General features: G+C 32.5%; 2 protein-coding genes across 6 annotated transcripts; one reads left to right on the forward strand and one right to left on the reverse strand.

Moving 5' to 3' along the window:
- The first annotated feature begins 5,361 nt into the window (after window positions 1–5,361).
- On the forward strand, window positions 5,362–9,644 carry LOC108723726 (glycine-rich cell wall structural protein). 2 transcript variants are annotated; one of them, XM_018449659.1, is made up of 4 exons: window positions 5,362–5,436; window positions 7,099–7,485; window positions 7,852–8,116; window positions 9,216–9,644. In XM_018449659.1, the coding sequence occupies exons 1-4, from the start codon at window positions 5,422–5,424 to the stop codon at window positions 9,311–9,313; spliced, it is 765 nt and encodes a 254-aa protein (XP_018305161.1). In that variant the 5' UTR covers window positions 5,362–5,421; the 3' UTR covers window positions 9,314–9,644. The 2 variants fall into 2 exon arrangements, with proteins under 2 accessions (XP_018305161.1, XP_018305162.1); XM_018449660.1 differs by having other exon boundaries at window positions 7,852–8,113.
- A 2,216-nt stretch (window positions 9,645–11,860) lies between these two features.
- LOC108723723 (protein maelstrom 2) lies at window positions 11,861–16,083 on the reverse strand. 4 transcript variants are annotated; one of them, XM_018449654.1, is made up of 12 exons: window positions 15,978–16,083; window positions 15,807–15,885; window positions 15,453–15,740; window positions 14,736–14,940; window positions 13,792–14,172; window positions 13,490–13,659; window positions 13,170–13,415; window positions 12,796–12,984; window positions 12,690–12,726; window positions 12,482–12,547; window positions 12,311–12,373; window positions 11,861–12,205 (listed from the first exon to the last, which is right to left on the reverse strand). In XM_018449654.1, exons 3-12 carry the CDS (start codon window positions 15,588–15,590, stop codon window positions 12,189–12,191), a joined length of 1,512 nt encoding a protein of 503 aa, XP_018305156.1. In that variant the 5' UTR covers window positions 15,591–15,740; window positions 15,807–15,885; window positions 15,978–16,083; the 3' UTR covers window positions 11,861–12,188. The 4 variants fall into 4 exon arrangements, with proteins under 4 accessions (XP_018305156.1, XP_018305155.1, XP_018305154.1 ...); XM_018449653.1 differs by having other exon boundaries at window positions 15,817–15,903; XM_018449652.1 differs by having other exon boundaries at window positions 15,807–15,903.
- Between the last annotated feature and the right edge of the window lie 1,329 nt (window positions 16,084–17,412).

Genomic DNA, 17,412 nt, shown 5'->3' on the forward strand with positions numbered 1-17,412 from the left:
CATTACAAATTTAATTACATTTTCATACAACGACATTTAGATAATATTACCTTCACCAATTATATCGATATTGTAATAATAATTTATTTCATTTTATAAAATGCGTAGCAAATTTGCTATCGAGCCATGTAGGGCAAGGCATTGGCAATCAGAGGTATGCGATAGTTTAACATGTGATGTTTGACAAGCATATCAATTGAATATCATATGAATTAGAAATTCAAATAAAGTAAAGTACAAAGATATTTTCACCGTCACTAATGCGCGATATGAGTAACAGATATAATAATCACTACAGCAACGTGTACATTATAGTAAGACAGAACGGATGTTATTTCAAATTGTGCTTACCGTAAAATCTTTCTAAGCATACAGCACAGTAATAATAATATTCATTAATCATCATCCATTAGGTTTCGTATTACGTGTCCAATATAGGATAGCGTGCTTATTGAATTCATGAATTCGCGAACAGCGTATCATTAGAAGAAAGGTATCCCCTTGTGTGTATATCTATGTGTGTATGATCTTCCATGATAATATTATTCGAATGAAAAGAAAATTAAATATTAACATTTATTAGAAAAAGTGAAAGCGATAATTTCAATTGACAGATTTTTAAATAACGAATACATTTAATAAAATAAATTATAAATAATATTATTTGTAATAATATTTCGCTAAAGATATTTCAGACTTGCCGAAATATATTTTATTAATCCTTTGATCAACTTAAAGTACCTGTTTTCTTTGTAAAGTTATGAGAGACTTTGTAAAATTATGTAAACTTTTTACCCTTGTACATAAAAATAAAATAAGTTGCTCGCAAAAATTTCCCGTTTTATTTATGAAATACGTTTTCAACCCTGAGTATGACGTAAAAAAGTTCACATTTTTTACATCGTGATGCAATACAGCTGCAATAAGAAAACCGAAGTTAAAGTCCTGAATTAGCGATTGCACGTAATGAATAGTAAATATCATTGTATAGTGATGCTATGCGGAATTGACAATATTATGATGAACTGATGTTAGACGGAACCAAAGACATTATCAAATAAGTATATATTTCACATTTAAGAAGAACAAAGACACCGGGAACAATTAATCGCAAAGGTACATGCAACGCTCTCAATTAGCAATTATATGCGAAATATTACGTGAATCACGACGTGTGATTTGTGCAATAATTTATATAGAAAATAAATAAAGATGATCTTATCTTATTCAATTAATTTGCAGAATTTTATACTTCAATAAAAATGTGATAAAATATATTTTAATAATAAATGACAGCTTTTATTAATTAAAAATAGAAGTTATCCGTATGAAAAAGTCAATATAATCAGAAAACGGCTAAAATAATTGGAAATACCCTTTTCCAACAGTTATAATTTAAACGTGCATTATACATACGTTGCATGTTGCACGTAATTACTACTATACTACTATACTAATCATATCATCGTGAAAACGATATTAGTTTAATAATGTTCCCTACAGTTATATCAGATTGTTTATGAACTCGCACGTGTTTACGGGCGCACGCTTGAGAATCTCGCATGCGTGCACAATCGACGAGCCGCTTCGCGTCCGTGGACGCTCGCTATGATGCATCTCGGAGCGTTCTCGTAACAGCGTAGCCAATCGCATACCGAGGCAACGTATAAGGAACCCGGCATCGAAAAAGGGATCAGGAGGTAACCGCTTCGCGCGTGATACGTCAATTTATCTGCCGGCAGCTAAAATCGCGTTGCGCGATACATAATATTTATTCTCCGTGACGAGTATCTGCAACACGCAACCACAGACAGAACATCTTTGTCCCTCCTTTCCCTCCCAATCTCACCGCTTTACAGATTGGGCAAATTTTATACTCTGCGCCAATCTGGAGAACCGTGCATCTTGTAGCGCTACGGCTGATTTCACAGAGAGTTGCACCACTTCAAGTGTAACATTGACAAGAACGGCGATACGACTCTAACAAATGAAGCTCTGAGAATGAGATAGGTCATTGTAGACCCTGAACCAGGCTCTCACAAAAGGACCGACTGAATCAATACACTTTGCCAAGAAGTGTTTCTTAGCTATCTTTATAAGAACCGTTCGAGTGCTTACCCAACATGTAATGTTGAAACGACATTGAATAATACTAATGATACGGATTGAATGATATTGAATAATGTTGCTGATGTTATTTTGCGCGCAATAGCGAATATTGAAATGCAAAATGTAAAATATCGACAAGATAATTCGATTATCAAAGAGTAAGATAATCTGGGCCAAACACACGGCTCGTTTTTCCATGTTATTCTCATTACATTTGCAACAAACTCGTTGTAATTTTTTAATGAAACGTCTGATTATTTACATCACAGTCATATTTCTTGAAGCATCCAAGTACCTGAACCACGATACGTCTCCATTTGTCTTCTCTGAAAGCTCAAACAAATTAACGAAGCTTACGTTATACTCAAGTATCTTACATAATATTCTTTTCTTTGGACTAATCTTTTTTCGCATTCTTTAATGTTTTTTTTATAATTTAGATTTACATTTTTCCTAGAGTTTTAACCCTTTCATTACCAAATCATTTTACGGCTACAAAAAATTACTTATTCGTATTTTTATGCGTATTGTATGACAAATAAACAATTCATAAAAACATTTATATATATGCTTAGATAACTTTTTTACATATTTTTATTGCAACATGTATATAATAACACTGTGGACAAAATTTGACTTTTTTTGCCACATGAGTGTAAATGTTTAAATGATTACGTCAAAAAATGATGTCAAAGGGCCAAAAACGTGATCTCCTTTGATACTATTTTCTCAAAATTTTGACGTAATAATCTTTTGTCAACGGATTCGTGTTCAGTAACAAAAATATGTCGAAAATGACTATTCATATTCGTGTGGCAAAAAAGCAAATTTTGTTCCACAATGTAATTTGCAAAGTTATTATACATAGAAATCTATATTATGTATAAAAATCTTTTTCTTTGAGTTTGATAAATTGATTAGAATGTTTCAAGGAAGATTATAATTTTGTAAATCTTTATTGTATTTATAATAACTTTTATCATCAATAATAAATGAAATAAGATGATACTCTATATGTTAAATTGAAAAGTTTTTTAATTCATATTAAAATATGTACTATCAATACAAACGTAAAGTCCTCACAGTCACATAACAAATTCATCTATTTACAAATATGAAAAAATTGATCACAATGATATTTTATTCCATAATTAATAACACGCAATATAACTGTAGTGGAAACGAAAGGGTTAATCATTGCATGTCAAATGACTAACCGATTAAATAATCAGCACGAATATTAATTTTAAAATATCTCTTCAGGCAGTTATTAATCGCTTTATTGGTTTCACTAAACTGTTACGAAATCATGGAGAATCTTCATGTTGCGTGCCATCGATCTATTAGAAAATACATAATCAGGGATATCGTAAAATTAATCGCGAAAATTGCCGTATTAAGACGTCATTTGCACTCGCGGCTCGGGTGACGTCGGACTACCCGTAAATTTGTTAAAGGTTTACATAAGTCGTCACCACCGAGATTTATGCGAACCGCTTCCATATCTTCTGCGAATCGGGTAAGCGCTTCTCGCGATCTAAACGGCGGGGACGCGCGGCGGTACACCGAATAGATTGGATTTATATCCCACTCATCCTCACGTCGCACGTCTCTCTACCAACACTCGGTCCGATTACCGGCAGGCGTATTTCTTCACATCCACCTTTCATTCGTAACTACAAACTCGGTAATTGGTTCGATACACTTCGGGTCCGAGGATGAGATCAGCGTTACCCCGCGCAAGGCGTCTTTCTTTTTTCATCCGATCAGACGGTTCGAAAGTGCGGCGTCGTATTTCGAAGGCCGTCTTCGAGATCGAATCGACCGGTAGACCTAGCGCTTCCCGCGGGGAAAACGTGCCGAGGATCGCAGGGAGCTCGTCGGCAGATGCACCAGCGAATTTTCCTAGAGCTACCTCTGCGGCATGTGCAATCGCATTCTTGCTCGCGCGTGCAACGCATCGGACGCGTTCTCGCCGCCACGTGCCTGGAATTCTTTTTATTACACGGAGATGTCGAAAATATATATCCGCGCCGACGGAGGCCGATTGCTTAATCAGCTGACGATTCGCGATAGTTTGGAGAAGCTCACGCTCATCTTAGCATGGAAATATTTTCTTTTTTTTTTGACCTATCACCTTCTGACAAATCGATTTAATTATCCTTTCGTTTTAATTTTATTTCTATGATATATTCGAAAGTCTACAGAAATGCGGACGCGTAAATTTTTTTAGTGGGTATGCGAATCGTGTGATACATTTTGCACAGAAATTATGCCTAACAAAGCCGTGACATATCGATAAATTATTATCGATTTAAATTTAAATGTTTTCAATTTTAAGCTCTAATTAATTTTAGATGGAATAGATAGTACTAGCTAAAGATTTGTTCCTAATTTTTTTCTTTTCCTTGAATTAATACGTTAAAGTTACGCTTTAATTCTGTATGTATAATTATCCATGCAAAATTCTTATTCTATACACATATAGGAAAATGCTCGAATAATCATAATTGCAAATTTAAAATATGTCATACCTTTCACTATCCTATCACTTTTTTCACGTCTAACTGTCGATTCCAATTAATTGATGTGTATAACGTATATTCAAAAGTGTATAATAATATATTACATATAATATTCTCAAATACTTCAAATAATAAAAAGTATAGTTATTTACATGGTATAACATATTTAATTATGTATGGTACATAAACTGCGCTTGTAATTATAAGTTTTGGATTTTTTCACCCAAATGTCAAATATATATATAAATACAGTTTATCTTTCTTAATTGCAGGAAATTAATTCCTGCAATTAATCAACAAATTCATCTTAACGTTTCTAACAGTAATTTTTCTGACATTCTGCAATGTAAGCAGTATTTTGTTAGCTTAAGATTCGTTCACGCTAACTAAGCTGACGATTTGGATTTTTTTCGGCACGTATCTCTACGTGACGGAAATCAATATCTATGCGGCGTTCCCGGTATACGTTCCAAGTATATGTTCTACCGTGTGAGATGATCCGATCGAGAAACCGAAAGTCACGTGCGTAGCCCCAATTAAAATTTTAAAGCCATTTCAGTCATCAACGGGCTATCTCTTCCCATAATGCATCATACGGAGTGAAGGGAAGATGCGCACCTCTCCGCCTCCCACACCTTCCCACAGTACGGTCGGTCATTCTAATACGCTAGTTAATGCATGGATATGCAGTACGAAGGATAAACTGTAACAAAGGGTTTGAGCAGTATATAAACTCCCCAGAGGATCATCTTCTCAGTTCGCTTCGTGTCTTCGGTTCTACAGCAATATGAATTGCCACCAGGTAGGCCACCAAAAAGTATCGTGCGATGGCGGGCCGCTTTAATTCTTTCCGCTACAAAATGCAATAATCCGTCCGAGTTTTATAATTACTGCTTTGTTAATTTTAATCGTTATTAACAATTAATTTTATTATAAACGATTATTTATTAAAATTTATTTTGTTCTATATTATATCAATTTTTATCGTTTATTAGTATTAAATTATTTTATAATTTTCTTTTTTTATAAGAAAGCTTAAGAAAATTATATACTGAAAACTTAAAAATATTTTTTTAAAATATTTCTTTTGCCATATTATTTTGACTAGAAAGGATTGAAAAGCTTCACCGTGACCAGTGGGTGTATATATGTATATATCTATATACATATATATCTTTATTGACTGAGTTTTACCCTCTAATTTATTCACCGATGAATTTTAAAATGCCTAAAAAATTTCGTTATTATGATAAACAATAGAAAATTAAAAGACAGTTCTCTTTCTCACATGTAAAAAAAAAAGTATAAATCAAAGGCTCTTTATAATTGATCATTTAGTCAATATGCAGTGTCTATAAGATGTTACAGCTGCCATTCTCTCTTATTCTTACGAACAAAATATCTTGATAAAGTATGAATGAGTAAGCAATCGTAATAGACAGCTTTTAAGTTTGCTTAATAGAAGAAAATGGAAGTAGTTATAACAGGAATATATAAGTTGCAACAGTAATCGCTAATCTGGAATCTTATAACGCTTGTGATGCGCGTATGCAACACGATTTGCAATTATCTACCATTGTGCCAGCGATGACTCTCAGCTTGGTGACAACGCACAGCCGTGAAAGGTGCGACATTTATGACAAATGTTGCAACTTATCCCGGTCACATACACAGTTCTTATCTTTTCTTGCGTACCGCAATAAACGTCGTGGCAAAAGCTGATTAAGAAATTTAATAATCGGGTGAACAAATATACTGAGAAATGAAACTTAAGACAAGAGAACGGCAGTTAAAAGTACTTCTCAAAAGTCTTTTAGCGTTATGCTAGTGTGCTATTTGAACGAGCTTAATATTCATATAATCGGTAATAATAATCGGTGATAAAATCTTTTTTTTATCATAAACGTAATAATGTAATCGAGACTAGATGCCACGTTGATAGAGCGATATGATTTTCCCTGGCTACGTGATGTCGAATAACTGCATATAACGGAGGGATGTTAGATTGTGCCCCACTTTCCCTCAGTAATACACGATTATCGCAGCGGACACCGCAATGCCCACAATCTCGGTCCCGCAATATCTCGACGTCTCGGTCATCTCGAGATGACCCACCGACGTGTACACTCTCCTTCGGAGTAAAAAATTCTAGTGAGTCAAGACCGGAAGTCAGTAATATAATCATCATTCTCTCGCAATTTCGTAATACTTAGCAAACAAGCTGTCATCACTTTTAATGATTTTATGATTAGGTATTATTAATTTTTTCATCGAAAAGGACTCCGATATCGCATTTATCTTAATTGATCTGCCTTTATTATCTACCATTATAGATGTGTTTTCGAGCAAAGTTGCGTAGTAAGTGTGCAAACATATATATTAATCTGATGTAATGACGTTTCTTTATGATTATAATTCTACTCACCGATCTTGTAGCAAAGCCGCAGAATCTCTCTGATTGCAGTTAGCCAAGCTGGTCTTGGTGCTGTCGTGCATCGGCAGTGATGTCCTGGCGGGTCTTCTACCAGGAGGTGGCACGGGTGCCGGGGGATATCAATACAACCGACCAGGAAGCGGTGGTGGATTTGGTGGAGGGTATGCAGGTGACGCCGGTTTCGGGGGTGGCGGTCGCGGTGGCGACTTTGGCGTCGGCAGCTATAGGGGAAGACCAAGCCAAGCTTATGGTCCACCCGGCGGTGACTCCTTTGGTAGACCAGGTGCAAGCGGATTCGGAGGACAACCGTCACATAGATATCCGCAATTCGGTGAGGGTGGCAGTGGTGGCTATCAAGACGGTGGTGCCGGAGGATTCCAAGGAGGATATGGATACGGCGGACGTGACGGCGGAAGGGTAAAATTATTTTCAATGTATTTGCACTTCCAATGCTCAGCCAAAAAAGTAATTCTGCAACTATTATACAATTCTTTAATACGATTAAATTATTTAATTTTATAAAATTGTTTTTTCTGCTAAATGCAGCCATTAATGCCTTATTTAAAAAAAAATATTGCCCACATATATCAAGTTTTACTTTATCGTTATACTATCAACGTTTTAGAATAATATACGGCTCAAAAATGTTTAGTGATGTACTTGAAAGTTTCGATAATTAATTATTTAATATTTTTTTATATAATAATAAAACAGATATTCTTACTTCTCATCGCCTTTCTGTTTGTATATATACATGATGATAATTTATATATTATTTTATAGCCGCAGCCATACAGCTTCCAATATGAAGTCGTCGATCCGCCGAGCGGCAACGATTACTCTCAACGCGAGAGCAGCGACGGTAATGTCGTTCAAGGAGAGTACAGAGTTTTGTTGCCAGACTCGAGGACGCAAATTGTTCGGTATATGGCTGACGACGCGAATGGATACAACGCGGAAGTTCAATACGAAGGACAGGCTCAATACTCTCGTGGTGGTTTGGGAGGATATGGAGGAGCCGGATATCAAGGTGGCGGTTATCAAGGAGGTCAGTATGATTCTTCGCACAAAACACAGTGATAGAAGGCATTGAAATGTACATTGAGATGTACATTGAAAAAAATTTTAATAAATATTTGTTTGAATATTTCTGAATAAATATTTACTAAATATAAACATATATTTATTTAATATAAAAACCATTAATTTGATTTTTTTTTTAACTATCACTTTTTCTATTAAGTAAATATTTATTTACTGTAAGTTTATGTTTACTTAATACTATTCAAAGAAATACATATTAAGATTTAATAATTTCTTTTCGATATATTTAAATATACACGTACACAAAAAATTAAATATGAAATTATATTAATAATCACGCATCTTTAGATTACGAAAAAGATTACGAAGATGATATCAAACATAAAACAGTTCAATATCCTGATAGCAAAATGTTAGCAATTTGGGGCCAAATTGGCAGCAAACTCCATCAGATTTTGACTATAAAACCATAGCCATCTGTGTCCACATTTGGCTATGGATTTGTCGACAAAGCCTGTTGACAGACTATGCCAGCAGATTAGTGGCAGAAAGCGAGCAGTCTGCTCGAATCAAGTTCTGCTCTCAATCTGCTCTCAATCTGCTGTCTTGTTATGCAAGACTTTGCTCGGTTTCTGATACCAATCTGCTGGCATAGCACGTCTAGCAGGCTTTGTTATATTTCTGACAGCAATTTGCTGACAATGTCAGATAATACAAATTCTGTGTACAATTTGGTGCCTTTCTGCAATCAAAAATTGGTAGCAGGTTCTGTTTAATTATTTAATTAATTGAAAATTGTTGATAATATAAAATTAATACTCAAATCGTTTGTTTCAAAAAGAGTTTTGTCTATCATAGATATCCCACATTTTTATCATAGATGCTTTATATATCCTGAACATAAACTATATAAAATAGTGTTGTCATATTAATCTTATAATTTCCTATTCAATGATGTAACTGTTATGTTATATTATATTTATATTGTTGAATGGCAAATTATAACATTGATTTAATGTTACTATTAATTTGTGTTCAGCAATATATTGTATATATAAGACTAGAAAAGATTACTTTTATAACTCTATATTCTATATCAACAGGCAGAGGTGGCGGTTTCGGTGGACCAGGAGGTGGTTTTGGAGGTGGTTTCGGTAGCGACAGTAATCAATATTTGCCACCGCATAATTATCACAAATAACCGTTCGACACGGGGCTATCTTACCAAAATATGACATACCGCGTGCATTTCCGGCGATAACCATTACGGACCTCCCTCGTTTACGGCTTTTATTTTGAATATACGATAATCCTTCGCTCACATAAGAGACACACATGACCCTTTTCCGATCACCTATGCGTTCACGAATCACTTTCACCTATATTTAACGATTACACAAGGACTAATTAGGATAATTTTATATGCATGCATGAGTGTATGTATTTATATATATAATATACATAATTTTGTACTTATATGATAATACTATTATCAAACATACGCTTGTATCTTCCGCTAAGCGATTATCAAACTCTTATGTTATGTACGTATTTATACGAGCTTGTAGTAAAACATAAATGAAGTATTCTTTCTATTTAACTTCATGTTACTTTATCCCAACTGATCCTTAATCTATGGATAGCTTATGGATTTTTAAATCTAAATAAAAATTTAGTTTCATTAATCGGACCCATATTAGGTTAGTGCAAAAAAAATGTCGGTTTTTCTATATTGCTATTAAGAGCAGTCATAAACTTCATTAAAAAATGGACGAAACTTGAATTTAAAAAAAAGAGTTTTAAAGAGCTTGAAATCTCTACTTTCGAAAGGTCATTGTATTTTTTGAGTTTATGTGAGTTTGATAATTTTTACGAAATTTTTATAGAAAACTACCAGTTGAAAAAATTGAAAAAATTTATTTTCATTTTATAGGTCTATTACGTGTCCCCCCAAAAATCGAAAAACATTTTTTACTATCTATCGTGAAAGATTGAAGTTTTCTCTCTCTACAAAATTATTTTTTAATAATGTTCTACGATTTTTTGTTCCTGAGTTACTCGCGGATTAAGTAAAAGTAGCATTCGGACTTTGCTCATATAACTTCGTTAAAAATCATATTGCAATAAAAAAATATAGATTCTTAAAGTTGAAACTTCGTTCTATTAAATGGTATAATCGTATAATTAGGTTGCAAAAAAAATGTCGGTTTTCGGTATTATAAAATGGTTTGGTTTTCCTTTTCCAATATATTCTATTATATTTTTAAAGTTAACGATTATACCATTTGATAAAGCGAAGTTTCAGCTTTAAGAATCTATATTTTTTTATTGAAATATAATGATTTTTAACGAAGTTATGAGCAATCAAAGTCCGAATGCTACTTTTACTTTAACTTTATTTTTTTAATCCGCGAGTAACTCAAAAACAAAAAATCGTAGAAACATTATTAAAAAACGATTTTGTAGAGAAAACTTCAATCTTTCACGCTAGATAGTAAAAAAATTTTCTCAATTTTTGGGGGGCACGTAACAGACCTATAAAGTGAAAAGAAATTTTTTCAATTTTTTTAGCTGGTAATTTTCTATACGTAAAAATTATCAAACTCACATAAACTTAAAAAATAAAATGACCTTTCGAAAATAAAGATTTCAAGCTTTAAAACTCTTTTTTTTTAATTCAAATTTCATTCATTTTTTAACGAAGTTTACGACTGCTCTTAATAGCAATACAGAAGAACCAACATTTTTTTTGCACCAACTTAATATGTACTAGTTTCAATGTAACATTTTTTTCACGGTGGCAATAAAGAGTTAAAAAGCAAAATAACTGAACAGTATTAAATTCAAATTCAATAAGAATCTCTAAAACTTGGACATACCAAATATATCAATGTTTTCTTTGTGCTTTAAATTCAGATTTAATTGCTTGTACGCACAAAAATTTCTCAGTTAGTGTTTGAAATATTAAATTGTAATAATTGCGAAAAATTAATTCCAATGACAAAAATTTTATAAGAAATTGTAGAAAATAATTTTAATGCGTAAAAAATTTTGGAAATATTAAAATATTGAAATGGAAAATTAAAATAGAAAAATCACAGTTATTCACAGCAATTAATCACATTAATTATTTAATACAGTATTATTTAATACAGCAATTATAATCATTATTTATTTCGTTTTACAGATACGTTTAGATATATATGTATAATATATAGAATATATAGAATATATAGAATATAATATATAGAACAATAAATTCCATTTATTTTTATTTATTGTAATTTATCTTTAATAATACTTTATAGGTAACAACAAGCATTAAATCTAATTTGAAATTTAATGTAAACATTTTATTTAATATTATATTAAATAAAAAAATGATTTTCTGTTTACTCTACAAAATATTTTTAAAAAATATATGTCAAGAGAATATTACGAAAATTTGTTTTTGTAAAACTGACTCAATTTCTTAACACTCTCTCTTATATTGTAACTTTCTCTCAACAAATATTATATTTTATTAACAAGGTAAAAAATTATTAATTACTAAATAATAGATAATTAGAAAAATGAAAAAAAAAATATTACGTATGCATTATTATAAAACATGATTTCATTTTAGAAATAAATCATATCAGAATGATGTTATGTTATATCGTCTTTTTTTTATTCTAAATGAATATGAACTCATTAAACAAAATATATGCTGGAAAAATTTTCTTATTATTTCTAAATAAATGTTTGGCATAAACATAAAAATTTTTATATAAGTTCCTCTGTTAAATAAAAATAAAATCGCTTTGATATTGTGACATTCATCTTAAACTAAATGATAATATATATGATTTATGTACGTTAAGGTTATCAAATATCGTTATTGAAGCTCATCAAATGACGTGTCAGATCTGTTGTGCGTCTACAATATGCGGAGTAAGTTGCAAGCCGTAAAAATTAACTATAATCAAATGTAAGGAAAATGATCGATTATGATTGGTCAATTTCTTACGGTTTATGGCTTATTCCGTAAATTGTAGATGCCACAATATACTTCCTTTAATCATCCAAAAATATGCTTATGTGTGTCCTTGTCCTATAGAAAAATTGGAATAAAATTCTCACAAAAAATACTTACATAATATAATAGATGAGATCATTTACTGTAATGTGTAATAAATTTATGGTAATAAAATACTACCTTTGCCTAAAGGCGCCTTTCTTGATTGGAAAGTACGAGATCTGTTCGACACGCCTCTTCCTCCTACACAGATGTTTATTTAATCATTCGCGAGTAATTATTGCAATGAAAAAATTATATTCGATTATAACATTATATAAAACTATATAGTTACGTTATATGTTAACTTACCAATAGGAGGAAAGTTCTCATCATCCGTTGGAATTAAATCTTCGACGGAAGTAATATACATACGTGCTAGAAATAATTATGTATATATAAAGTAATGTGAATATTTTACAGTATTTTATGTAATAGAATCATTTTGTTATTAAAAATAGACAAATTATATAAAATATTCATTTATCTTTAATTGAAGCAAAGAGTTTTCCAAACTTACGATCAACATTTGGAGGTCGCAATGGTTTTTCATTTAACTGAAATAATATGAAATTTTAATAAACAACATTTTTCAAATAATGTAAAGATTATATAAGAAAACATACGTATTCAGTCCTTTTTTTAATAGCAGATTTGCTAGCAGACTTGGTAATAGAAGATTCATTATTAGATGTACTAGTACCGTCTTGAAATTTACTACAATCAATCATTTGTACCGGTGTTGATTCACTTCGACGACGCATATCTTCTTGATATGTTCTACTGGAAACTTTCCGTCTGTGTTGCTCACTTACCTGTTATAAGGTAATTAATAAAAATCATTCACTATATGTATATATATATATGTGCGCGCGCGCGCGCGCGTGTGTGTGTATAGTATTATGTATATTTTATAAAATTATTTAAACAAGTATGTATAATGTGCTTGTCCATGCATAAATCTCTAGTAATATATTTTTAAGATATTATATGCACTTACGCCTGTCATAGATAAAACTCCATCAGTTCCAGATGTCGATTGAACATCTTTGACTTGCAAGTTGCTCATCATCGACATCAAACTTCGCTCCTCGAAATGATTAGATTTAAATCTATCAGGCTGATGTACTCCTGGTTGCATCTTGATATTAAGTGGTGCACAAAACTCATCGCACAGTGTCCATGCCCATTGTTGCAGTACAGATTTACTACAGTATTCAGGCCCTTCATCAACGTATTTATGAAACTAAATATTACAAAATGACATTATGAATAAAATATACTTTATATAATATCATAAAATAATAAAACTATTCTTACATGACATTCAAATCCTTTATCAAATCGGTACGTGTAATTTTCAAATATTTTGTGAGCATAAATAGGAATTGAATCCATAACTCGATCTTTTCTTGTTTTGAATAATTCATTTGCCAAATGTACGAACAACGATTCCAATTCATAAATTTTAAATTGTTCTTTATCTTGGTCTGGAATAGAGGCAAATTTATTTAAATAATATATTGGTATAAGGCACATTTAAAAAGTAAGTTTTTATTTGTTGTAAAAAGTATATATATGTATATTGTGATGTGACATTTCTGTTATAAAGGTACACTTACGTGCTGCATCACACAGTTTTGCTATCAAGGATTGTGCTTCTCGTGTGAAAGCTTTCCTTGTATAAAGATAAGGATATTGATCCACAAGTTTCCTAGATTCTAGAAAATTTGCTAGTTTGTCATACATAACAGCAAAGTCAGTCTCACCACCTTCATATTCAACAGGTATTTTATGACTGTTCTGACTTATCTCCAGTGCTTCCCGTCTATATCCTAATGGAATCTTAGCACTGACAATAATATGATGTACATCTTCTATACCATTTTTTAATGAAAAAACTCCAAATGTATATTCGGCAGGAAAATATTCAAGAGTATTGTTAACAATCATAGAGAAAAACCAGTTAACATGTACAAAACAAAACTTCAGTTCTGCCAAAACTGCAATAATAAGGAATATTATTGTGATGACATATTTAATTATATTACACACACACACACACACACACACACACACACACACACACACACACACATACACAGGGTGTTTCCAAAAATCCATTCAACATTTATATGGCAGGTAATACACACCATACTGAGTAAAAAAACATATAAAAAATGTTTATATCTCAGAAAGAATTGAATTTTTGACCTATGTTTACTAAGGATTTTTTTATTCAGTATAGTGTGTATTATCTATCATAAAAATGCTGAATGGTTTTTTAGAAACACTCTGTATATGTATATGTAAATTAATAAAGTATACTCTCATTATCATTTGTATCTGATTTAGAGATTTCCAATTCAAATAAAAGTATGTGAGCTTGCTAAATTGTATATATAGATTACGATACCATTTAATATACTTGTTATACTTTTTGACTTCTGCATCTTTAAAACAAAAGTCATCTTTAAAATTAATGTAAAAAGTGTCACAAATGTATAATAAATTATTTTCAAATTTCTACAAGAAATTGTATCATATACAATTATAACATACGTACAATTAAGATTTACAGCTGTGTCGATTATTACTTTTATGTTTTCCTGCATATTTTTCAGAAACATCAGTGCTTCCTGTTCTTTCTGTTGAAGCATAATTAGTGATTCTCCAAGTGACGTTTTCTTGTCTTTGGCTGATATTTGGGATGCAACTTTATCATTTTTGGCCATAGATTCAAAATTGCCTTTTTCTTGCTTAGTTAAACTCTATTAGTCAAAAAGAATAAATAATTTAGTACAAAATTAAAGAAAAGTATAAACCAATATGCATAATCGTAAACATATTTCTTAATGTATTTATTTTTTTATCGTAACATACATATAATCTTAAATATTAAGATATAATATTTAAATAAGTTTAAAACAAACAAAATTTTTTTTCATATTTTCTATGTTTTAATGATTCTACTTAATAATTATTAATTTTTTATTAGGGTCAAAATTAGCATATAGTTCCAGTCTATTTCTTTTTCCAATGTATATATTAGATAAGTATACTTTAATATAGGAAAGAACAATCTAGTTAAAACTAAATAAGTTAGTCCCTCCTCCTTGTCTAGTTTCCCACCAAATGTTTCGAGCTCTCAATTAAACTTTAGCAAATTAGCACCTACTTAATTCTGTAATATGTTAGAACTTGCTTCACGCTGAAAGCCAATTTAATAATGGTATCAAAAACTGCCGGAATTACATCGATGCTCCCTCTTGTAAACGTTTACCTGCCATTCCGCGTTACACTCCGGATCCTGTTGAACGTCTTTGAATCCATTAGGAAATGTGCGGCCATGTGCTTCCTCGCGTTTCTTCCAATGGGCCATGAAGAAAAAAAATGCATTTTTGCCTTTATTTTTCGGCATTTGTCCCGAGAATAAAGTCTCCTACTGTCGTGAACGCTCTGGATGTAAGCAAATCTGGACGACTTTGGTATGTTATTCCACCGGGTAGTGGATTTTTTGTGCCTTTAACCCCTCCTCGAAATTAGCAAATGGCAAATTGAGCAAGTCCAACTGAAAATAGGTTAGGATGGAAAATAATTTGACCCAAATATCGATTTATCACAATTGACTACTAACATCAACTGACATGACACAGATCCGACCGAATTCCGAATCTCCCACCTCCACAAGACCAATTTGGCCACTGCCAATAGGTCTGTTTTTTATCGTTGTACTAAAATATTATAGATGATGTGTTGGAATATTATAGAATATGCGCAAGAATGCCAGAGAAATATAGATATATACCTGGCTTGTTTTCAGGTGAATTATAACTGTCTTTCATTCCTGCATTAGACTGCACTAGAATTTCCTTTCTTGCTTTCGTCAAATATTATATGTATACTATCTACCTCACTTTTAAGTTCCAAAAGTGTACACTAGTTCAGCTACAAAAAAGAGATTCTTTGTTACAAAATTCATGCAGTTTATTTAAAATAAAATAATTATACAACCATGCCTCGAAAAGAAATATTAGTATTCGATGCTGGCTCAGCACTCAGTGTAACAAAAAATAAGTCTATTAATCTTTTGTAAGCTTGCTAATCCTAATTTGTCATTCTATTCTTGTTTTACGTCTGATAAACGATGAAGGCTACGGTCCACTTGACGCTACAAACGCTTCGAAGCATTCTTTGATTAGTCAATTTGTAAAATTCTTTGTTCTGATTGGTCGCTCAAACGCTTCGCAGCGTTTGTAGCGTCAAGTGGACCGCAGCCCATGATTGATGAAGATAGAGGCTGTGGTCCACTTAGCGCTTCAAACGCTACAGAGCATTTGTAGCACTAACATGACTGGTCCATTTGACGCTTCGGAATGCTCCCAGCTGCTCCCAGCAACCCTGATTACGTCATCAATACGTCATCGTTTTCGCTCCCACTTCGCTCCAACTACCTCACCTCGGGAGGTGGGTTGGCTGGAGCGTCACGTAGCAATTGTAGCATTCGGGACAGTAATGGACCAATCGGAGCGTAGCGTTTGGAGCGTAGCGTTCAGAGCATTTGAAAGAAGCAAGTGGACCGCAGCTAGAATGACACAATTAGCGCCAATAGATTCTCCTCGATGACTGTAAGGCCGGAATTAGACTACGCATTGAAGATTGAGGTTGAAGATTGAAATTTGACCAATAAGGACAAAGAAATTTTAGCTCTTTTCGTTTCGATTGGTCAAATTTGAATTTTTCAATCTTCAATCTCAATCTTTAATGTCTAGTCTGATTCCGGCCTTACTAAGGCTGTGGTCCGATTCATGCTGACAACGCTCATGAGCATTATTTGTCTTCGTTCAACATTTGACAAACAACAAGGATGAAATGATTTTTAAGCGTTGTGAGCTGTTGTGAGCGTGAATCGGATCGCGGCCTAATTGCGAGCACTTGAGCAATGATGGAGGTGGTACAGCCAATCTGATCGTGATATTACATGTATTGTGTTCGGAATGCGCGCGCTACACGAACAAGAGTTAATGCCCGTATTCATAGTTAGATTTTGTACTTAAGGCTTCCTTAAATTTATCTTTAGATGCTCAGTAGCCAATGAAATAATTCGTAGAGTATCTGAAAATAAATTCATGCACGTCGGCGAAATCCATTTTCTGTAAAAGGTACTTTTATTATTGAGCGATTGTAACTCACATATGATTCTTGGTGAATTTTAGCTTACGCCTTCGACACAAGAACAGTTT

Source organism: Mycetomoellerius zeteki, unplaced genomic scaffold (assembly GCF_001594055.1).
Source record: "Mycetomoellerius zeteki isolate Tzet28-1 unplaced genomic scaffold, Tzet1.0 scaffold25, whole genome shotgun sequence".
NCBI lineage: Eukaryota > Metazoa > Arthropoda > Insecta > Hymenoptera > Formicidae > Mycetomoellerius > Mycetomoellerius zeteki.